This window comes from Bufo bufo, chromosome 6, assembly GCF_905171765.1.
Source record: "Bufo bufo chromosome 6, aBufBuf1.1, whole genome shotgun sequence".
NCBI lineage: Eukaryota > Metazoa > Chordata > Amphibia > Anura > Bufonidae > Bufo > Bufo bufo.
This window is the reverse complement of record NC_053394.1, coordinates 385,588,349-385,613,718: the sequence shown is the minus strand read 5'-3', so window position 1 is coordinate 385,613,718 and position 25,370 is coordinate 385,588,349. Positions and strand designations below refer to the sequence as shown.

At 44.8% G+C, this 25,370-nt stretch overlaps 1 protein-coding gene across 1 annotated transcript in view; it reads left to right on the top strand.

Moving 5' to 3' along the window:
• Positions 1-25,370, top strand: part of LOC121003515 — a gene marked incomplete at its 5' end in the record, with an annotated part of 1,598,977 nt that overhangs the window by 1,480,122 nt on the left and 93,485 nt on the right. Inside the window, 1 exon segment of the mRNA XM_040435417.1 lies at positions 19,902-20,702. Coding sequence (XP_040291351.1) covers positions 19,902-20,702 — 801 coding nt within the window.

Here is a 25,370-nt window from a genome sequence, read left to right as displayed (position 1 = left end):
GTGTAAATAAACCAGTCCAGCAAAATCTGCCTTCCAAAAACCATATGGCGCACCTTTCCCTCTACGCCCTACTGTGTGCCTGTACAGTAGTTTACGGCCACATATGGGGTGTTTCTGCAAACTACAGAATCGGGGCAATAAATATTGAGTTTTGTTTGGCTGTTAACCCTTGCTTTGTTACTGGAAAAAATAGATTAAAATGGAAAATTTGCCAAAAAATCTAAATGCTGAAATTTTATCTCCATTTGCCATTAACTCTTGTGGAACACCTAAAGGGTTAACAACATTTGTAAAATCAGTTTTGAATAGCATGAGGGGTGTGGTTTCTAGAATGGGGTCATTTCTGGGTAGTTTCTATTATATAAGCCTCACAAATTGACTTCAGACCCGAACTGGTCCCTAAAAATTGGGTTTTAGAAAATTTCTGAAAAATTTCAAGATTTGCTTCTAACATCCCCAAAAAATAAAATATCATTCCCAAAATGATCCAAACATGAAGTAGACATATGGGGAATGTAAAGTAATAACTATTTTTGTAGGTATTACTATGTATTATAGAAGTAGAGAAATTGAAACTTGGAAATTAGCAATTAAAAAAAAAAAATTGTAAATTTTTGGTATTTTTTTTACTTCATTTTACCAGTGTCCTAAAGTACAGTATGTGACGAAAAAACAATCTCAGAATGGCCTGGATAAGTCAAAGCGTTTTAAAGTTATCACCACTTAAAGTGACACTGGTCAGATTTGCAAAAAGGAGTTAAGAGAACGGCGGCAGGCAGGGAGTTATAAAGCGTACTGTTATGTACTGCCGACATTAGCACATCGCTAATATCAGTCAGCTACATCACGTTATTTCTCATGACAGAAACCCTTTAAGGACCGCTGTATTTCGTCATGCTGCTTGTTAAAAATAAATCTATTAAACTACAACATCTGTGAGGTCGTGAGGAGCTGCCAAAAAACAAATCTGCCAACCCAATGTCTGTCTAGATAGTAACAATAATCTTTATGTATCGCCAACATATTCCGCAGCGTTTTACAATTGCCTGGAGAACACAGGACTTGTAGATTCCTCCACTGCTCCAGCACTGAGGCTCCTGTGGTCTCCTTCAGTCTGTTTACATCACTGCCCCGACAATATTGGTCGGAGCTCTGATGGCGGAATGTATATCACCTGACCATTGAGGCTTATGATGGTCTATGGTGGTCACTTGCTGTTCATACTGGCATCACTGATGATGTCTTCTATTGGCTGTAGGGTCATGTGAAGGTGTGACATACCATGAAACTGTCTTGACCTCACACATGTTTTGATCACTATAAAAAAGAGAGAACACAACATCTACACTTTATTATCTCCTCCGATGTCTCCTCTTATTATCTCCAAAAATTGCATTTTAGATGGGATTTTGTAGGATTTTACATCGTCTCATCTTCTCTCCATTCAGGTTCCTACAATATAGGATTCTCTCACTGGATATATTGTATATGACATCAACCTCCTGATTGACCCGTCAAGGATGGATAGGGACAGGGACAAGATGGCGGAGAGTATAATCAATCTCACCCTAGAGATCCTCTTCCGGCTTACTGGAGAGGTAAGAGATTCTGATGTCACATTACATCATCTTATCTATGTTACTAACAGACGGACATGACTGGAGAGGTGAGGGACTCTGGAGAAGTATGGAGTGATATTTATTACTGTGTCTCTCCATAACCAGGACTACACAGTAGTGAAGAAGACCTCTAGTGAGCGCTGTCAGGACCCTGTGTCTGAAGGATGGGGAAGAACCCTGAGCCCAATCATGGGGCCTCCACCTCACCTCCTGATACATGAAGAAATCAATAGAGAGAAGATCCTAGAACTCACCAACAAGATGATTGAGCTGCTGACTGGAGAGGTGACACTGCTGGGAATGCTGGGACATTATACAGGAACGCTATGAAGGAATCTGGGTGATGACTGTATCATTGTGTTTTCAGGTTCCTATAAGGTGTCAGGATGTCACCGTCTATTTCTCCATGGAGGAGTGGGAGTATTTAGAAGGACACAAAGATCTGTACAAGTACGTCATGATGGAGGATCACCGGCCCCTCACATCACCAGGTAATAGACATGACTAAATACACACATCCTCTCATTATCTGTATGTAATGAATGAATTTAGTCCCTGGATGTGTTTCCTACAGTTAAGGAAGAGAGAAGAACACCGGAGAGATGTCCCAGTCCTCTTCTTCCACAGGATGGTTCAGAAGAACATCACAATGTACCACAGGATGATCAGGTAGATGAAGATAAGGTCTCATGAAATGTTCCCTATGAAGATCTTGTCTTCAGTCTTGTTTTATCCACCAGTATTATATAATTTATCCTTGTATAATGATAAAGATGGAGCTGGCAGGATTACAGCTGACCATAAACATTACATGTTGTCTGGTTCTTCTCACTATTTTCTGCCTGTATAGACTTTTAAGGTGGCCTCCTCTGTGAACTGCTGCAGATCTTTTGTGGTTGCACAAGAGTGGCACATCAGTTTTCTGAGCGGTCCTCGGCCGAGACCATGCAATAATATAAATGGTCAATCATAGTTGTGCTTGGATTGTCAGCTTGAACATGAACATCAAGAGATAAATGCATCATTATCTTCAAGGGTTTTGTAGTCTAGGGTGGCAGTACCAAAGCCATATCACGGATTCCATTCTAGCACATCTAGATACAAGTCACCCTTCTTACTTGCATAGAGTATAATATAATATTGGCAGTTGACTATTGGAAAAGCTGTATATGATTATTTTCATCATCACATAGCAGTAATCACTTATCTGAGCAGTACTGGCCATGCACGCAGCAGGCAGGCCGGCAGCGCACGTCACTTACTCAGTCACGCTCCGGCCCCGCACACTTCATTACTGAATGGCGAGTACTGCTTAGTGATAAGGGATTACTGCAAGTTTAGCAAAGCAGTACTGCCAGGGGCTGCTGTATACACTTTATATGTGATGGCTGCTATGACTAGGGCCCAATGTTATGGCGTCAGATCCCCTATAACACTGTCCTCCACAGATCCCCCCCCCAATAACACTGTCCTCCACAGACCCCCCCTTCCCCCATAACATTGTCCTCCACAGATCCCCCTATAACACTGTCCTCCACAGATCCCCCTATAACACTGTCCTCCACCGTTCCTCCTATAACACTGTCCTCCACTCATCCCCCTATAAAACTGCCCTCCACAGATCCCCCTATAACACTGTCCTCCACAGAACCCCCCACCCATAACATTGTCCTTCACAGATCCCCCTATAACACTGTCCTCCACTCATCCCCCTATAAAACTGCCCTCCACAGATCCCCCTATAACACTGTCCTCCACAGAACCCCCCATAACATTGTCCTCCACAGATCCCCCTATAACACTGTCCTCCACAGAACCCCCCCCCCCCCCATAACATTGTCCTCCACAGATCCCCCTATAACACTGCCCTCCACAGATCCCCCTATAACACTGTCCTCCACAGATCCCCCTATAACACTGTCCTCCACAGAACCCCCCCATAACATTGTCCTCCACAGATCCCCCTATAACACTGTCCTCCACAGAACCCCCCCATAACACTGCCCTCCACAGATCCCCTATTAGTTCAAAACCCACCAAAGTCACACCATTTAGTTCAAAATATTTTATTTTCTTAATTTCCTCCTTAAAAACCTAGGTGTGGTAAACCCGTTTAGAGCATGTATAAGCACCGGATCTGCTGGTTTCACACCACAGTATGTCGGTGGGATCCCCCCGTCCTTGCCTGTGTAGCACTAACCCGGTCGCATAGCATTACATTGATTTATGATGCTAAGTAACCCTTAGAGGTCTGGAGTGTACTGGATAAAACTGACATAATGTTGTCAGTGTTATCCAATACATTACAGAACTGTAAGGGTTACATAGCATCATAAATCAGTATACTGCTATGCAACCCCGTCAGTGCTGGGAGGTCAGCTGTAAAACAAAGAACAGTTATAACTATGCCCTTACATAGTCCATCTGAGTGAAAGAAAAGTTTAGTTGCTCTATAATTGTGCCTCTGTATTTAAATTACAGAAAACACATTTGCAATTTTGCTAGTACCATTTAATAATCTGTGTGTACAGAACCCCTGACTATTCCTTTATAGGCCTCATAATAAAATGTCTGGAAAACGGAAGAGTACAAATTGAAAGACCCATGCCTCGTCCTCCCAGAGTTAGAATGTGGGTGGTAGTAGTGGTATCAGTACCGGCCAGGAGTAGTAGTAGTTGGCCACAGTTCTTCCTGGCTCATGAAAAAGTGCTAAATTATTATTGAGGACAAAGAGGATGGGATTGTGGACTGGGGAAAGTATGGGGGGTATTAATATTACTGAAGGCACTGTCAGAGGTATTATTAATACTGGTAACACAACCAGGGCATTGTTATTGCTGGGTCCACTATAAGGGGACATTTTACTACCAGGACACCGTAGGGGGCCTTACAGGGGCTTTATAGCTATAGAGGTTTAGACGCTGTGAGTTTGTGTAGTGATCAGCGGCAGTGTACTACAACCCATTCAAACTTGTTATGGGGAGGGGGAACCCTATCCACAGTTTGCCCTGGGGCCCCTAGAACTCTAGTTACACCACTGTGTCCTTATACTATATACAGTGATAAGCAGGGTGTTCTAGTGGTGATAGATAATCAGTTCTTACCTTTCCTGTCCTTATACTATATACAGTTATAAGCAGGGTGTTCTAGTGGTGATAGATAATCAGTTCTCACCTCCCCTGTGTTCTCCGCTGTCCCTTATACTAGGTACAGTATCTTCATGCCTGCAATCATCCCAAAACTGGTAGACAGAAAAGGAAGACAGAATTAAAGGGTTTGTTCAGGAATAAGTAACTTTTCACATGTGCCCGCAGCCTATACTATGGAAAGAGTCATACATACCTGCTACCCTTAGCTCCGGTTATGTCTGCCAGCTCCTGTGTGTCCATCTTCCAGTAAATGTTGTTTGCTCCCTCGCCGGCACAGCCATGGTCACCTGCTTTACTGCTGCCAATGACTGGCTTCAGTGATGATGTGTATCTTGTGGACATGTTACCCCTGAATCCAGTCATTGGCTGCAGCAGAGCAGATGATTATGCCCATTCCTAGGAGGTAAACAAGCCACGAACCTAAAGAACTTTGGCTTACCGGCTTCACAGTCCTGGGGCGGCCAGCAAGGGCAACAGGTGCACAAACAATGTAATGTTATATACACACAATGTAATGTTAGGGATGGAATATAAGGGCTACTCTCCCTGCATTGCAAACTGGTTGGAATAATGAAGCAATCAGATTGGATTTATACAGGAGACCTGCAGATATTTGGGTCAGATAACTCCTGCTGTCCGGTCATTCTTGGTCGTCTTTTCAGGTCATATAAAACCTTCCACACGACTTCTCCAACCGTCTGATGACTTCTACAATATTTATTTCACAGCTTGTGAATCCGGGTGAAGATCTGAACAATATTGATCCTACAGAGACATATGTGAGGGGTGATGAGCAGAGTATAGAGGACATTCCTACAGATAACCGCCCAGGTGAGTAGTGACCACTAAGTAAAGCCGAGAGGTCTCTAAGATTCTACTCCTTCACTGGATGATACAATTTTATGTTACATTTTAAGGTTCTCTCTTCTGTCAGTTTTTTCTGCGTTATATTCACTCATTCAGCTAAAATTCAAATTAAATATGGATGGAAATGTGACAGCGTTATAGGTGATATACAGTATGTATATGATACATATAGTCCATCCTCAGGAGAGGTCATTAATATCAGATCGGAGGCGGATTCAACTCCCGGCAGCCTTGTCGGTCAGATGTATGAGAGGACACAGTGCTCTGCGCGCTCTTAGGCCTCTTCCTGGCCATGCAATGTGACGTTCATCGGTCATATGGCCTAGGCACAGATTAGTCCCATTCCAGTGAATGGGTCTGAGCTGCAATGCCAAGCACAGCTACTATTCAACAGGCGGCGCTGTGCTTGGTAAGCTGTGAGGAGGCTTTGTATTAACTGGAGCTCCGGTGAGCACTGAGGCTTCCTCAGACAGCTGATTGGTGGGGGTGCAGGGACCGGACCTCTGCTGACCTCATATTGAAGACCTATGCTGAGGAAAATCTTGGAGAACCCCTTTAATGATTTCCAAATAATAAAAAACAGAAACAAAATATGCAAAACTTCTTGCTTTATTCAGTATTGAGTATGAGAGCCACGTGCATAAATACATTCACTTACACGCCTTGGCATCCTACCAATGAGGTTACTAATGATTGTCTGAGGAATGTTCTGCCATGTTTTGGGCAAGCAAATCATCAAGATCTGTTGCTGGTGCCTACAGTATCTCACAAAAGTCAGTCCACCCCTCACAGTTTTGTAAATATTTTATTCTATCTTTTCATGGGACAACCCTGAAGATCTGACACTTTGATACAATGTAAAGTAGTCAGTGTACGGCTTGTATAACGGTGTATACAGTTGTTGTGCCCTCAAAATAACTCAACACACAGCCACTAATGTCTAAACCGCTGGCAACAAACGTGATTACACCCCTAAGTGAGAATGGCCAAATTGTGCTTAAAGTGTCAATATTTAGTGTGGCCACCATTATTTTCCAGCACTGCCTTAACTCTCTTGGGCATGGAGTTCACTAGAGCTTCACAGGTTGCCACTTGAATCCTCTTCCACTCCTCCATGACGGCATACGTCTATTTTGAAAAGACAACCTCTGGATATGGAGCTGAGCATGTGCACTCAACTTCTCCAATGACAATGGAGAGCATCACTGCCAGGGAGAAGGTGAGCTTTTTTTTCTCCCTGGCTGATGCTGCCACCCTGTCTGTTTTTTTCAAATATCGCTCCTACGCCCTGCTGTGCCCCCTGCAGTTTTTCCGCTCAGTATATTAATACTCAGTATCGGTACAGGGAGGAGGAGACGCCAGGGTTTCTCAATGTTCGTCTCCTTCTCCCTGGCTGTGACGCTCTCCGCTGTGATTGGATCGTGGTACAGCCAGGGAGAAGGAGACGCCCATTGAGAAACCCTGGCGTCTCCTCCTCCCTGTACCGATGCTGAGTATTAACATACTGAGTGGAAAAACTGCAGCGGGGCATAGGAGCGATATTTGAAAAAAACTGGCAAGGTGGCTGCATCAGCGGGGGGTACCCCGCAAGAAAAGGTATTTATCTAAACAAAAAAAATAAAAACATGAAAGGTCCTCTTTAAAGGGATTCTGTCACCAAGTTTTGGGCTATAGAGATGCGGACATGCACGGCTAGATCCCCGCTAGCATGTCCACAATATACCTGTCCTATAGGGCTGTGTGCTTTTATTTTATTTAAAAAAGGATTTAGGAGATTCGGAGGACATAGGCGGTGCTGGGCTCCTTCACAGGCGGGCGTGGCTTGGCACCAGGAAGGTTCGTATAGCCCCTTGGGCACCTACAAGACTAATTTACATATCTCTAAAATCCTTTTTGAAAGAAAATAAAAGCACACAGCCCTATAGGACAGGTATATTGCGGACATGCTAGCGGCGATCTAGCCGTGCATGTCCGCATCTCTATAGCCCAAAACCTGGTGACGGCCGGCATTTGGCTTGAGCACGATGCTCCAGCGATTCCGGTCGGCAAATTTTGGCCCAGGCTTCGGGCCTACTGGGCCGTGTTAGCGCACATTTCGGCGCTCCACCCGGGCCCCTGACTCTCCGGTCCGCGGGGTGGGCTCCCGCGGCCGGTATGTACAAGCAGTCCACTCCGGTAGGAGGGGCTTAACATTTCCTGTGCGGCCAGCCGGGTACCGCAAAAAATTTAGGCCCCGGCTTCACGGCCTACTAGGCCGCAAAATTCCGGCCTCTGGTGGAGGGGGCGGGAACTTCTCCAGGCGCGAATTCTTCCCGCCGGGAGGTTCCTCCGCCCCCAGGGGATCGCAGCGCCGCCCTCCAGGCCGGATCCCTGTTAACCCTTGGGTACAGGCCGGCTCCCAATGGGCCTGTATGGTTGGCCCCCCTTTTTCCAGTGCCCCTATATGGTGGCCCCCTTTAGCCTCAGAGAGGCTGTGTTTTAAAAAAAAAAAATAATAATAATAATAATATATATATATATATAATAATAATGAATAATAACAGTTTTGGGCTGCGCAGGACGCTGCAGCCTCATCTCAGTAGTGCTGCATGTCTGCATGCCCTCTTTCCACAGGCGGCATGGTGTTGCGCTCCCAGCCTGCGTCGCTGCTAGGGCATTTCCCCTTTTAGGCGGTTTTCTAGCCCTCTTCCAGAATACGGCGCTGGCCAAGTGTATGGGCCCTTTCGTAGGCAGCATTCATCATCTCTCCAGTTATGGTGCCTGCCATGTGCATCCCCCCCCCCTCCTAGGCGGGATACTGCACTCTCCCTGGCTGCCGGCTGGCCATGTGCATGACCCCCTTTTAGGCGGAATACTGCACCTTCACCGGATACGGTGCTGGCCATGTGCATGACCCCCTTCCATGGGCGGAACGCTGCACTCTCTCTGGATTTGCTGCCGGCCATGTGCGTGTCCCCCTTCCAAAGGCGGAACGCTGCACTCTCACTGGATTCACTGCCGGCCATGTGCGTGACCCCCTTCTCTAGGCGGAACGCAGCGCTCTCACTGGATTCGCTGTCGGCCATGTGCGTGACCCCCTTCCATGGGCAGAACGCTACACTCTCACTGGATCTGTTGCCGATCATGTGCATGACCCCCCCTTTTTAGGCGGAATACTGCACTCTCACCGGATTCGGTACTGGCTATGTGCACGACCCCCTTCCATAGGCGGAATGCTGCACTCTCACTGATGTGCTATGATGTACTTATGTACTATGTTACTATGCTGCACTCTCACTGGTTTCGCTGCTGGCCATAGGCATGACCCCTTCCATAGGCGGTATGCTGCACTCTCATTGGATTCGCTGCCGGCCTTGGGTATGCCTCCTTCTCTCAGGCAGCATACATACATCCCTCTGTCTGTGGTTGTTTTCTCGCAGGTACGTTGCTGGCCATGTGCATGTACCCCATACATGGCGGGGTGCTTGCACTCTCGCTGGATACGCTGTCGGCCATATGCATGACCCCTCTTCCGTGGGCGGTGTACGCACTCTCGCTGGATTCGCTGCCAGCCATGGGCATGCCTTCCTTCCTCAGGCGACATACACACGTTCTCACTGACTGTGTTTGTCTCTCGCCAGTACGTTGCTGGCCATGTGTATGACTCCCATACATGGCGGGGTGCTCGCACTCTCCCTGGATGAGATGCTGGCCATGTGCATTACCCCCCCCCCCTTTTTTTCTGGGCGGCATGCTACACTCTCACCGGATACGTTGCTGGCCATGAGCATGGCCTTCTAACATGGGTGGAAGTGCTGGCCTTGTGCGTGACCACCCCTCATTCCATGGGCAGAATTTGGCACGCTCATGAGATTCACGGCTGTCCTTGTATGGCTGTGCTGGACTTGTACATGTCCCCCTGCATTGGCAGAGTAGTTGCACTCTCGCTAAGTTCAGTGTTGGGTGTATTATTGCACACTCACTTAATGCTAGGATAACCCAGTGCATGTTCACCTTTCACTAGGTGGACCTCCTGCGTTCATGCTGGATTATAGGGTATGTCCTGCTTCTCTGAAGTAGGTACGGCCTTAGGCATCACTCCCTTTTGGGACCGGCCTTTGCACTGTTGCCGACTGCAGTTTGCCAGGTACAATTCCCCCTTTCGGGGCGGACTGCTTGCGTTCCATCGCATGCTATACTAGGCTTGTGCATAACTCCCTTTCAGGTTGCACTTTGCAATTCCATACATGCTGTGGCACTCTGTGGCGAGCCCCCTTTTTCGCTGAAGTAACCTTTTTGCAGTGAGCGGACGTTCTTGTGCGTTGTTTGGGCCGTGTATGCCTTCTCCTCCTGTAGGTGGGTTGGCCTTCTCACTGCTTACGGGGCTGCTCGTACGTATGCCTCACCTGCTTCCTGCGGCATACTTTTGTTTTCTTGGGATACGATGCTTGCCGCAAGCCTTGCACTCGTCTCTAAGGAGTTCATTCTGTCCACCTGACCCGGATGGGCTCTACTTGCTCTCTGCTGCACCGAGCTGGGTGGTACTCATTCATTTAGTTGGCCCTTCATCCCAGGGAGTGTTCGTGGTTCCTAGATGCGTGCCCATTCGTCCTTCCGCGGCATTGCTTCCCTGCGCTAGTGGTCACATGGTCGAGAGTGCTGTTGTCTGCAGCGCCCCTCGAATTCTTCGTTGGCTCTGGCAGGACTGCGGTTCCCTTGCCTGCTGTAATTTCCTCCTCTTCGGATGCAGTGTGGTATGAGTCCTTCCTCTGGGCGCCTCTACGCTTCAGTCTGATCTGCTACCAGGTGCGGGCCGCTCTTCTCGGGAAGGTCACCCAAATTCTCTTGGGTGCTCGATTACCCAGGTCCGGAGGACCTCCACCTTGGGTTCTTCAGGGTATTCGCCTTCTGCGAGGCGGTGAACCGGGCATCTCACAGTGTAGCAGGGTTCTGTTTTTGAGCTGTCCTATGGCTTCCCTGTTGCCCACTCCTCCTTTCGGTTGGAGGGTGTTATGCCAGCCTCTGTCTCGACTACCTTATCTCGCCGGCTCTGTTTGGCTCCCGCTCGGTACAGATCACTCCGATGTGGCTTCTGCCCCGCCAGACTTCAGAGGCTGTTCCTTCACTGTCCTCCCCTCTGGGGAGAGCACGGTTGTTCATGTGGATGGTTCCGGTGTTCCTTTGGCCTCGTACTGTCTCCCTTGTTCACACTGGCTGTATTAGCTGTGTGCCTATTTACCGAATCTACCGCGTTCTGTCCTCCCGCTGAGTGCAGATTGCGTGGTCCATTCTAAGACAATGGTCCTGCTGTAGACTTACCTTCTCGGTAATTTGGGGGGACTACCTTTCGGTCCAGATTGTCCTTTGATCTCCCACACCGGGACTGTAGAACGTGGTAGCCTGTCTTGTCCTGGCATCTGGCGGATGCTGGGCGGACCCTTTGGTTCCTTTCCGTCTGTCCTTCTGCTCCCCCACTCGGGTGGATACGGGACAACGTTGCTCGGGGGCCGACGGGACCAGTTTTGTCGACCCTTCTGCCCATGTTACTGGTCTGCACCTAATCACATTGGGTTTTCGCCTGCTTGCCAGGCGACTCCAGCGGGTTCGCTACTGTCCGCTCCTGGCTGTGTTTCGTCCAGGATCTGTCGTAAGACTTAGGATTTTTTTGTCTGGGGTTCTGTGGGAAGCTGTGCATTCCCCACTCTGACTTTCTCTCCCCATGGTTCTGTCTTTTTTCCAGTCCGGCCTGGACCTGGACCTGGGACTGGGACTCCTTTACTTGAGGTGTCAAGTGTCGGCACTGTTCTTCCTCTTCCAGCGTTCCCCGGCCCTCTGGGCCTGTCAAGACCTTCTTACTCGGAGTGGCTCTTTGGTTCCTCGGTACTGTCCTTCGGTACCGCCCTGGGAACTACATACTGAGCTCTCGGCGCTCCAATCTTGTCCTTGGAACCGTTACAGAAGTTCTCTCTACCCCGTCTGTCCTGTACGGTTGTGTTTCCGTATCAGTCGTGTCTCTGACGGGTGCCTGAATGGCCCCTTTTTTGTTCCGAGCCTTCTGTATTTTCCCAGGACAGGGATGTTCTACATCCCGTTTCTTCCTTCCTTCCTTCCTTCTGAAGGTGGTGTTTGCCTTTCGCTTCAACACTTCACCGATTTGGAAGTTGTTTGGGCCTTGCCGTTTTTACTTGGAGATCTCCGACTCTTGTCGACGTTCGGTCTCTTGGGTTTCCTGGAGGTCCGCGCTTAAGGTTGACGGACTTCAGGGTGGTTCTCCTCCGCTTTATCAGATTGGCTATTGCTGAGGTTACCGCACCGAGGGCAGGGTTCTGCCTTTGGTGTCACCGTTCATTTCACCAGAGCGGTCGGTGCCTCCTGGGCCGGAGGCATTGGGCTTCGGCCATGCATTTGGGCAAGGCGGCCACAGGTCTTCCTTGCACGCCTTACCGAGTTCTACAGGGTGTATACTCTGGCTTTGGCAGATGCTGCCTTGGCCGCCTGGGTCTGCAGGCGGCGGTTCCTTGATGCCTTCGGGTGCTTCGCCTTGGAGCTGTGGTCCCTCCCCTTTTGGACTGCTTTTGAACGTCCCAAGGTCTTCTGTGTCCCCCAAGGAAACTGGGCGAGAAAACGAGATTTTTGTATAACTTACCAGTAAAATCTCTTTCTCGCTCTTTCCTTGGGGGACACAGAACCCACCCATTCATTGTTTTTCTCTACACGGTTTCCGAGTTTTTTTTGTTACCCGTGGGGTAGTTGGCTTGTTGGTTCCTTGTTGGACTTTGCCTTTTCTCACTACTTGGACACGCAACTGGCAGTCTCTCTCTCCAGGCTGAGGGTATAGCTGTGGAGGAGGGGCTTAACAGTCTTCACTTAGTGTCACGCCTCCTATGGAGATGAGCTATACCCAAGGTCTTCTGTGTCCCCCAAGGAAAGAGCGAGAAAGAGATTTTACTGGTAAGTTATACAAAAATCTTGTTTTTACATCATTGCAATCAAAGCAAAAATGGGAGAATGTTTTACAGATACCTGTCACCTGCATTTCTATCCAGGAATCTCATCTCCAACCTGGCTGAGTCAGAGACCTCCCGCCCTCTCTGGTGGTGCTACCCCGACAATAAGTCTCAGAAGGCACAGCAGCAGCAGCAGCCAATTTAGTTTTCTTAATGTGATGGAAGTTTTTTAAGTGCTGTGCCTACCTGACTCATATCAGCAAAAGGACAAGCATTGCCTGAACAACCGGGTTCAGTCGTACCTGGACTGTGCCCTTTCTTCTGCACATAGCCTGTCCCCTGACTCCATAGACTTCTGGGAGGCAGATTGGAACAGTGGCTGGAACTGGCCCAGTTTGATATGTGTACTATCTTGTCCAGCCTCCAGTGCAGGGTATTAAGTGTGGCAGGTGGCACCGTCACACACCTCCAGCTGATGCCAAGGAGTAGATCTGCCAGAGTGGCATACACAGATTATCAGGTCAATGGGAGCAGTTTCGATTCTGGTCAAATTTATTTGCTCTCTCTTCTGACTGATTATTCAGAATTACACCTGAAATGTAGTTCAAGAAATTGGTCTCTCTCTCATTTTCATAATCTTTGGATGGTGTGTACAGTATATATGAGTCGCAAGCACTTAACCCCTAAATGACCACTCATACGCCTTTTTACGGCGGTCACTAAAAGCTCTTAGGCTGGGCCGCTGCTATTTTACGGCAGCCCAGTCTAGGCTCTGCGCGGGTCCCCCATGCAGCGGGGGACTGTCTCTCACATGAGAGCCGCGGTCCTGCTCTAACAGCCCGGACTGGCAGGAGTGCCAATCTGGGCTGTTTAACACTTTACATGCGGCGAGCGCCATTGCCCGCCGCATGTAAAGTGCTGACAGAGCGGACTGCTCTGTCTCCGATTGGCACCTCGTAAATGCGATCATGGGGTGACGATGTGTGTGAAGGCTGGCTAGGGTCTCGTTTAGGCCCCACACCAGCCTTGAGTAATTTTCAGCAGGCTATGCCTCTTTGGCGCAGCCTGCTGGTCAATGTCAGAAAAGCACTAATAGTAAAATGGAATGCAGTATAGAGATAATACACTGCATTTTGAAATCAATAAGAATGTTGTCTGTTATAGTCCCCTTGTGAGACTATTAAGTGGTAAAAATAAGTAAAAAAATAAAAAATAAATATTTATTCAATAAAATAAAATCCCATAAAAAAAAAATCTCCCCCATATGTTTGGTATTGCCGCATCCGTAACGACCCGGACTACGTAAATATCATGTAAATTATCACCTACCGTAAAAAAAAAACAAAAAAACAGAATTGCTCATTTATTCTTAGTTGCCACCGAAAATTTTTAATAACAAGCAATCAAAAAGCGCCATTTACTCCAAAATATTACCAATGAAAAATATAAGTCATTCTGCAAAAATCAAACCCTCACACAACGCCATAGAAAGAAAAATAAAAAAGTTATGGGTCTTCGGAAGTGGCAATGCAAAAACATTTTTTTCTTTAAAAAAAAAAAGGGGTTTATTGCAAAAAAGTTGTCAAACGGGGAAAAAAAAACTTATATGTATTTGGTGTCACTGTTATCGTAGTGACCCAGAGAATAAATAAATGTATGTAATTTATTCCAAAAAATGAACGCCATAAAATTTATAACATAAAAACGCAGTGGCAGTATTGCTGGTTTTCCCATCTCCCTACCAGAAAGAGTTAATAAAAGGTAATCAGAAAGTTATGTGTACCCCAAAATGGCGCCATTTTAAACTACAATTTGTCCCGCAAAAAACAAGCCCTCATAAATCTATATAGACGGAAAAAAATAAAAAAAGTTATAGCTCTTGGAACACGACGATGAAAAAAGGAAGAAAAACGCTTGGTCAGTAAGGCCCAAAACAGGCTGGTCACTAAGGGGTTAAAGGAGTTGTCTCATCTGAAACAATGGGGGCATATCACTAGGATATGCCCCATTGTCTAATAGGTGCGGGTCCAACCGATAGGACCCCCACCTATATTGAGAACAAAGCGGGCCAAAGTGGTGGCTGGAGGACTCTGGTCCGGCCACCACCAAGCTCTCTCCCCATAGAAGTGAATGGGAGCGCACTGTTCATGACCGGCCACTGTTTCCATTCACTTCTATTGGCCTGACGGAAATAGCCAAGCCAGTGCTGTGCATGCACAGTGCACCCTCCACCACTTTCGGGGCTCCGTTTAGGAGATAGGTGCAGGTTCCAGCGGTGGGACCCGCACCTACCAGACAATAGGGGGATATCCTGGCGAATTGCCCCCATTGTTTCAGATGAGACAACCCGTTTAATATAAATACACGGAAAAAGGAAGATGTTATGGTGTGGGCCGTGCAGTTTGTTTACTTGACAGTGACAGGACTGACATTTGGAGAGACCTCGGTGTGCACAGTGTCCTAGCTGCAGTGATGATGTTCGGGTCACAGGATTATTCTTTGGCGCTATATGTAGTTTGTGTAATCGGGAAAGGCTGCAGGATAAGGCTACATTCACACAACAGTGAAAAATGGCGCACAGCAGTTTTTAAAATGAATTGAACTCAATGGCGCTATTCACGTGGCCATTTCTAAGGCGAGTGAATCATAGTTGTGAAAAATAGGACATGTCCTATTTGTGGCCGTTTTCATTGACAGATGGACCCCATGTAAATCAATGGGACTCTTTTTTTAATGGTCATTTAGACAGGAGTGCATCCATGTAATGGCCATTTAAAATGGGTACACTAGTGGAAAATGGCCTTTTAGGGGTTAAAATAAAAATAAATTGCCTTGTCTGCTTGCACACACAAGGCAGTCTCTCTTGGTGCTGAAGGACCTGTGCTACCAACGTGATGACATCACCATGCTCTCCCAGCATTATTGCTTAGGAGCGCATGGTGACATCATCCCACTGAGGGTGTAGGTCATTTAGCACCAAACGAAGAGCGACTTTTCTCTACATGTGCAAATGGATGAGAGGAGTAGCTTTTTTTTTTCCCCATAAAAACAAAACCCTGCACATTATTAACATTATTATTATTACTGATGGGGGCCACCCTGGGGAACATTATTACTAACTGGGGCCGCTATGGGGGACATTATGTATACAGCAGGGATTGGTAATTAACCCCTTAAGGACTCAGCCCTATTTCACCTTAAGGACTTGGCCATTTTTTGCAAATCTGACCAGTGTCACTTTAAGTGCTGATAACTTTAAAACACTTTGACTTATCCAGGCCGTTATGAGATTGTTTTTTCGTCACATATTGTACTTCATGACACTGCTAAAATTGGGTCAAAAAAGTAAATTTTTTTGCATAAAAAAATACCATATTTACCAAAAAATTTTAAAAATTTGCAAATTTCAAAGTTTCAGTTTCTCTACTTCTGTAATACATAGCAATACCCCCAAAAATTGTGATGACTTTACATTCCCCATATGTCTACTTCATGTTTGCAGCATTTTGGGAATGATATTTCATTTTTTGGGGATGTTACAAGGCTTAGAAGTTTAGAAGCAAATCTTTAAATTTTTCAGAAATTTACAAAAACCCAATTTTTAGGGACCACTACAGGTCTGAAGTCACTTTGCAAGGCTTACATAATAGAAACCGCCCAAAAATGACCCCATTCTATAAACTACACCCCTCAAGGTATTCAAAACGGATTTTACAAACTTCGTTAACCCTTTAGGTGTTGCACAAGAGTTATTGGCAAATGGGGATGAAATTTGAGAATTTCATTTTTTTGCCTAATTTTCCATTTTAACCCATTTTTTCCACTAACAAAGCAAGGGTTAACAGCCAAACAAGACTGTATCTTTATCTTTATTGCCCTGACTCTGCCGTTTACAGAAACACCCCATATGTGGCCGTAAACTACTGTACGGGCACACAGTAGGGCGTAGAGGGAAAGGTGCGCCGTATGGTTTTTGGAAGCCAGATTTTGCTGGACTGTTTTTTTGACACCATGTCCCATTTGAAGCCCCCCTCATGCACCCCTAGAGTAGAAACTCCATAAAAGTGACCCCATCTAAGAAACTACACCCCTCAAGGTATTCAAAACTGATTTTACAAACTTTGTTAACCCTTTAGGTGTTGCACAAGATTTAATGGAAAATAGAGATACAATTTAAAAATTTCACTTTTTTGGCAGATTTTCCATTTTAATATTTTTTTTCCAGTTACAAAGCAAGGGTTAACAGCCAAACAAAACTCATTATTTATGGCCCTGATTCTTTAGTTTACAGAAAAACCCCATATGTGGTCGTAAACCGCTGTACGGGCACACGGCAGGGCGCAGAAGGAAAGGAATGCCATACGGTTTTTGGAAGGCAGATTTTGCTGGACTGGTTTTTTTTGACACCATGTCCCATTTGAAGCCCCCCTGATGCACCCCTAGAGTAGAAACTCCAAAAAAGTGACCCCATTTTAGAAACTACGGGATAGGGTGGCAGTTTTGTTGGTACTAGTTTAGGGTACATATGATTTTTGGTTGCTCGTCTATATTACACTTTTTTGTGCGGCAAGGTAACAAGAAATAGATTTTTTGGCACGTTTTTATTTTTTGTTATTTACAACATTCATCTGACAGGTTAGATCATGTGGTAATTTTATAGAGCAGGTTGTCACGGACTTGGCGATACCTAATATGTATACAATTTTTTTTATTTATGTAAGTTTTACACAATGATTTCATTTTTAAAACAAAAATTTTTTTTAGTGTCTCCATAGTCTAAGAGCCATAGTTTTTTCAGTTTTTGGGCGATTATCTTAAGTAGGGTCTCATTTTTTGCGGGATGAGATGACGGTTTGATTGGCACTATTTTGGGGTGCATATGACTTTTTGATCGCTTGCTATTACACTTTTTGTGACATAAGATGACAAAAAATTGCTTTTTTTACACCTTTTTTATTTTTTTACGGTGGTCATCTGAGGGGTTAGGTCATGTGATATTTTTATAGAGCCAATCGATACGGACGCATCGATACCTAAAATGTATACTTTTTTTTATTTATTTAAGTTTTACACAATGATTTCATTTTTGAAACAAAAAAAAATCATGTTTTAGTGTTTCCATAGTCTAAGAGCCATAGTTTTTTCAGTTTTTGGGCGATTATCTTGGGTAGGGTATGAGTTTTGCGGGATGAGATGACTGTTTGATTGGTACTATTTTGGCGTACATGCGACTTTTTTGATCACTTTTATTACCTTTTTTGGGAAGTAAGGTGGGCAAAATTTCAATTTTCTCATAGTTTTTATTTTTTTATTTTTATGGCGTTCACCGTGCGGGGAAAGTAAAATGACAGTTTTATAGATCAGGTCGTAACGGACGTGGCGATACCTAATATGTGTAATGTATTTATTTTTTTATTTTTTTTTATTCAGTGATAAATGTGTGTTTTTTAATCTTTACTTTTTTCACTTTTTTTTTTACATTTTTTTTGTACCCAGACCCACTTGGTTCTTGAAGATCCAGTGGGTCTGATGTCTGTATAATACAGTACAGTACAATATATATTGTACTGTACTGTATTTTACTTACACTTTGTCTGAACAGATCTCTGCCTTTAGCACAGATCTGTTCAGCACCATGGACAGCAGGATGCCTGAGACGGCGTCCTGTTGCCATGGGAACCTTCCCCGTCTGCTCAGTAGTGTTCAGAACTTCGCAGACGGGGAAGGGTAAGGACGGGGCTGTATGGGGGCTCTCTCCCTCTCCATCGGGGGGCTGCAAAGGCACAGCAGCCCCCCGATGGGAGAGGGAGGGAGCTCCCTGAGCTGTTAACCTTTTCCATACAGCCGTCCGTACGGACCGCTGTATGGAAAGGGTTAAACGGCTGACATCGCATCACCGATGTCAGCCGTTTATACCAGGGTGCCAGCAATGTGCTGGCACCCTGGTATACCCACTAGAAGCCAACGATTATTCAAGGGGAGGCGGGCGGGGGATCGCGATCCCGCCTGCCGCACCTCCCGCACCGCCTGCGACACCCCCCCTGCACCACCCGCCCACATAATATCATTCAGGGGTGCAGGGGGGGTTAATAAAACTTAATTTCGGGCATTTTAACGTTTGATCAATCGGCTAAAAGCGCAGCAAACCGCAGGTCTGAATTGACCTGCGGTTTGCTGCGATCGCCGATACGGGGGGGGTCACATGACCCCCCTCGGCGTTGTGACAGGATGCCGGCTGAATGATTTCAGCCGGCATCCCGTTCGGATTAACCCCCGGGGCGCCGCAATCTTATTTTAAAATCATGACGTACCGGTACTTCATGGGTCCTTAAGGACTCGGGACCCATGCCGTACCGATACGTCCTAAGTCCTTAAGGGGTTAAATAAAAAAAATCATCCTCAAATAATGGCCGTTAAAAATTTATGCAAAACGTCCAAACGACCAAGAAAGGGATGCAAAAAATGGTTAAAAAATGGCCATGAAAAAACTGAGTGTGTCCACCACTGAACACCAGATATTTGCCTGCTGCTGGGAAGATCATGATGTGCTCGGTATTACTTTAACTTTATTCAAAGTACAGGAGCTTCACTGATGTAAAGGGGACACTAAGGGACAGCACTACTGCAGGGGGCGCACAAAGGGGGCATAACTACTGTGTAGGGGCACTTAGGGGGCATAACTACTGTTTAGAGACATCAAGAGGACATTTTACTGAGTGGGGGCACTTAGGGAGCATCAGTACTGTGAAGAGGGCACTAAGGGAATTCCAATGTGAAAGGGACACTGAGAGGAGATAACTATTGTGTGGGGCACTAAGAGGGGATTAGTCGCCTCTTGTCCAGCGCTAGTAAATGTTTTATTTATATATCTTTTAAATTACTGATTGGGTGGGGGTTGCAGGGAAGTTGTTCAAGGTGGGAGCCAGTGTTTTCTAGTTATGCCCATTGGTCTACTATTAGATTGTTGTCTGTTTGACCACCACTGTTTTAGTCAGTTGATATTCTAATTATGTGCCATGCTTTGTACTTTCTGTGGATTTTTTATTGTAAATGTTACAAAAATTCAATACAATTTTAATGTTATTCATCAATAATAAAATGTGTTTTGTTCTTGGCAGATGACTGTACCAGGAACTTAGAGAAACATCTGGTATCTGCAGATTTTGAAGTAGATGATTGTGGTATCACACGAGATACATTTGAAGAGCATGCCAATATCCAAGATATACCCTCATCCAATTACAGCAACAATGCATCATTTGATTCTTTTAAACCGGTCCGATCTTCTGATTCATTACAGACTGTAACACAGAACAAAAGTCACAGAAGAAAAGCTAAACATCAAACAGCTCACTTAAAAGAGAAGCCATTTTCATGTTCAGAATGTGGGAAATGTTTGAAGAGTAAATCAGGTCTTGATAGACATCAGAGAATTCACACAGGAGAGAAGCTATTTTCATGTTTAGAATGTGGAAAATGTTTTAACCAGAAATCAGATCTAGTTATACATCATAGAATTCACACAGGGGAGAAGCCATTTTCATGTTCAGAATGTGGGAAATGTTTTAACCGTAAATCAGATCTTGTTATACATCAGAGAATTCACACAGGGGAGAAGCTATTTTCATGTTCAGAATGTGGGAAATGTTTTAAGATTAAATCAGAATTTGTTATACATCAGAGAATTCACACAGGGGAGAAGCCATTTTCATGTTCAGAATGTGGGAAATGTTTTAACCAGAAATCAGCTCTTGTTGTACATCAGAGAATTCACACAGGGGAGAAGCCATTTTCATGTTCAGAATGTGGGAAATGTTTTAACCAAAAACCATATCTTGCTGTACATCAGAAAATTCACACAGGAGAGAAGCTATTTTCATGTTCAGAATGTGGCAAATGTTTTAAGAGTAAACCAGAATTAGTTATACATCAGAGAATTCACACAGGGGAGAAGCCATTTTCATGTTCAGAATGTGGGAAATGTTTTAACCAGAAATCAGATTTTGTTATACATCATAGGATTCACACAGGGGAGAAGCCATTTTCATGTTCAGAATGTGGGAAATGTTTTTACCGTAAAACTGATCTTGTTTCACATCAGAGAATTCACACAGGGGAGAAGCCATTTTCATGTTCAGAATGTGATATGTGTTTCAACCATAAAATATCTCTTGTTAATCATCAAAAAACCCACATATAAGAGAAGCCATCTTCATGCTTAGCCTGTTAGTGACCTCCTGCTTTATGTGTTTTTATGGTGGTCACTAACTGGCTTTATTCCTTCAGATCCTCCTTTTTACAGGGAGATAAAACAGCACCTTGCTTTCAGTTACCAGAGGTAGCTGAGGGCTGGGAGCGATGATTGGGATCGCTGTGAGACCTCCCCAAACAAACATAGTCTCCTGTAGTGAATGAATATTGGCAATCAAAGGACGGATCCAGTTAAAAGTGAAACAAATTTATTTTTTTATATATATATATAATCTCCTCTAAACACAAATGTTTGGTGAGGGGGGAAAAAAAAGCAAAAAACAGTATTTTACCCTGCCTGTGATCGGTATGGGGACCCTCCATTCCTGTAAAACTGCAAATACAGGGGTCTATGTGTGAAAGTCCATAAAATAGAGCTGGATTTCCACAAGAGCTGGTGTCCAGACATGTGGAAAAAGGGGCATCATTCACACTTGTAAATGGCCAGTTATTTGCAGTCAAGTGGAATGACAGATAGGATGTAACATAGTTTATAAGGCTGAAAAAATACCTTTGTCCATCCAGTTCAGCCTGTTATCCTGCAAGTTGATCCAGAGGAAGGCCTGTGAGGTAGAAGCCAATTTTCCCCACTTTAGGGGGAAAAATGTGTTCCCGACTCCAATCAGGTAATCAGAATAACTCCCTGGATCAACGACCCCTCTCTAGTAACTATGGCCTGTAATATTATTACACTCCAGAAATACATCCAGGTGCCTCTTCAACTCTTTTACTGAACTCACCATCACCATCTCCTCAGGCAGACAGTTCCATAGTCTCACTGCTCTTACTGTAAAGAATCCTCTTCTATGTTTATGTACAAACCTTCTTTCCTCCAGACGCAGTGGATGTCCCCTCGTCACAGTCACAGTCCTGGGGATGAATAGATGATGGGAGAGATCTCTGTACTGACCCCTGATATATTTATATATAGATATTAGATCTCCCCTAAATCCATAAAATAATTTTTAAGAACGCTCCACCTTACCTCTAACTGAGCATGGGACAGCACAGGGGTATTAATAGAGAGGGGAGCTACCACTGATAAGAGTAAGCCTGTCTGTGTGACACATCGTAAATCTATGGGAGTAATGTATCTTTCAACCATACCTGGTGAAGCGCAAAACCAGGGCCTGATATAAAAGAATAACAATCTGCCTATTCCAGCCCCGGTCTGTTCTACCTCTATAAGTATTTGTAACAAAAAAATACTGCCATCTCTGATCTTACTGGGCACATTTCATCAGTAATATGCAAGTTCTCCCAAAAAGTGACCCCGACTAGGATTGCCTAATTACATAAAAGCCATTACTCGCCCTCCTAAAAGGTATACCATGTTAATCTGTAGACCCTGAACAAAATGTACCTGTAGATAAATCCAACAAGTGGGGTCCCCGTTACACCTGTATTTGTAGAAGTCACGTGCTTCACTCATCTCACATGAATTAACCAGCGGGGGAATCCTTGATTATTTTTTATTGTATGTTCCACCAGCTCTGGATTGTTTAGTTTTATAATTGAAGATGACATGACATATAATATATTCATTGGATATGTTGCATTTGTGACCATTTTCAATTAAGAAATTTGAGTTAAGAGTTTGTGTGTTAACCCTTGCTACATCTGTACTTCTAGAAGTAATGACGATACCTTGGATGGAGAGAGGGGTGGTAGTGATCCTTTATTGTTCTTATGGATGGTTTTGGACGCTGCCCCTTAATATATTCGGTGATTGCTTGTTTTGTGCACATAGTGGTTTCTACCTTGCCAGGCACGTCCGTTATGCCGCACAAGCATCACTTGCCACATTTGGACGCCCCAGTTATAAAGAAAACTGCAAAATAAAATAAAAATGCGTAAAAGTCCCACCTACCAAAATGTATTTTAAAAGTATCAATATATATCATAAAATACAAGTGAGAATAAAATAGAAAAACAGTCCACACCTGCCGAAACCGTCAGCATAGTCAGCCTAAAACAGGGAACCAAGTTTGACCATTTATTTTGGTGTCAATTTGCATATTTAAAGAATAAGCAGCTGGAGTTTGAAATAAAACGACTTTTTCATCCAAATAAAACTAAAAAAGATCTTAAAAAAATCTCTAAAAACATATCAATAAAGAACCCCTATGTGACATGTAAAAACAATAGCAAAAATTTGTTGGGTTGCACAAGAAGTAAAAATGATGCGTGTGTTATTTGGATGTCTCACTGGTTGGTTGTCGGCAGGAAATAAAGATTGCCTACCTTTTGATTCGGATGACTTTGTTTCTCAATTGATTAGATATTTAAAATAAAACAAAGCGCATTGAAAATATATTTCTGATAAAGATTTTGAATATATATGGAATATGTGGAGTTAGGATTTAATGCCTGCCCATTTGCTCAGGTGAAGGAAATTGGCAGAGGAAACAGGCTCCAAAGGTGCCCTGCTTCAAAGCGGACCCTGTGTTTACATGTCCTACTTGGCTCCGACAAGCTGGCAGCTCAGCTCCACTGATGGGGGGCTGAGTTGGTTAACAACTATAAAAAAAACTCCCCAGACATCATGGAACCGGGAGTTCATAAGAAATTATGAACTGCCTGTACATTTCATAAATACACTGTTGACGTCTTTGAGACCCTGGGACCAATACAGACGTTTTCCCGGTCTTGGTTTGCCTGTGGGACATAGGGAAGAGGAGATACAGAGAATTCCGGTGAGGAGCTAGGATCCATAATGGGTTTTTGGATCTCTGGCTGCCAAGCAAAAAAGAGGGAGACTGGGAGCCTCATGGGGGGGGAGGTGACCACCTAAAGTTTAAGTGCCCGTGCAGGACAGAGGTGATTGTCTTTCTTTGAAGGGAGGTCACGGGCTGTCATGTTTGGAGAGACCTAGAAACGCGCTGTTCTCACTGCCTCCCATGTGACATGATCCAATAATTCAACAAGATTACAACTTTAATGGACCTCATATGTATCTGGTAACTGACTTTTTTATCTGTAAACTCTCACTGTACCATCACCTGTATTTGCATAGCTGACCATTGAATATAATCTGTGTATATAGTGTTATGTCTAGTGCACCCTTAGGCTTCATTCAGACGTCCATAGAATGGATCTGCAATTATCTGGAACGAGTGCGGACTCATTCATTCTCTATGGGGCCGGAAGAGATGCGGAGAGCACACTGTGTACTCTCCGCATCTGCATTTCCGGAGTGCGGCCCCGATGCAGCTCCACAAGAAAATAGAGCATGTCCTATTCTTGTCCGCAATTGCGTTTAGCCACCAAAGGAAGCAATATGGACAATAACAATATATTAGTAAATGCTTTGTATTAACTTTCTCTACATGATAAATGTAATTTGCTAATGTGAGACAACCCCTTTAAGGCAATGAAATATATAATTTATTCTTGCGCTGTTCTGTTCTCTCGATCCACACGTCTCGGTATTACGTTACATGCCACCTGGGTTGGTTTCTGACCCGATCTAACCCTGTTAACGGACCGGGCTTATATCTAACGAGGAACTGGTGGCAGTCTACCGGGCTAGAAGGGCTCTGTTTCACTCGGGCAGTGAAAGTGCTCTCTTAGCCTGTCAGGGTTGTGAGTGAGTGTTGTGCCACGCTGGAGGTAGTGTGGGCCACTCTCTCTAACTCCCTGTGCCCGTGTGGACAGGAGCTGTATGTGTAAAACAGTTTCAAACTGACCAGAAGTACTCCCAGGGAGGGCGTAACAAGTCTTGGTAACCAGTTCCAAAACCGTACCACGTGATCCCGACGTACAGTGACGTCAGGCGGGGCTGCGAGGTGCGGTACATCATATATATATACAGTACAGACCAAAAGTTTGGACAAACCTCATTCAAAGAGTTTTCTTTATTATGAAGGCATCAAAACTATGAATTAACACATGTGGAATTATATACATAACAAACAAGTGTGAAACAACTGAAAATATGTCATATTCTAGGTTATTCAAAGTAGCCACCTTTTGCTTTGATTACTGCTTTGCACACTCTTGGCATTCTCTTGACGAGCTTCAAGAGGTAGTCCCCTGAAATGGTCTTCCAACAGTCTTGAAGGAGTTCCCAGAGATGCTTAGCACTTGTTGGCCCTGTTGCCTTCACTCTGCAGTCCAGCTCACCCCAAACCATCTCGATTGGGTTTAGGTCCGGTGACTGTGGAGGCCAGGTCATCTGGCGCCGCACCCCATCACTCTCCTTCATGGTCAAATAGCCCTTACTTTCAAAGTTTTCCCAATTTTTCGGCTGACTGACTGACCTTCATTTCTTAAAGTAATGATGGCTACTCGTTTTTCTTTACTTAGCTGCTTTTTTTCTTGCCATAATACCAATTCTAACAGTCTATTCAGTAGGACTATCAGCTGTGTATCCACCTGACTTCTCCTCAACGCAACGGATGGTGCAAACCCCATTTATAAGGCAAGAAATCCCACTTATTAAACCTGACAGGGCACACCTGTGAAGTGAAAACCATTTCTGGGGACTACCTCTTGCAGCTCATCAAGAGAATGCCAAGAATGTGCAAAGCAGTAATCAAAGCAAAAGGTGGCTACTT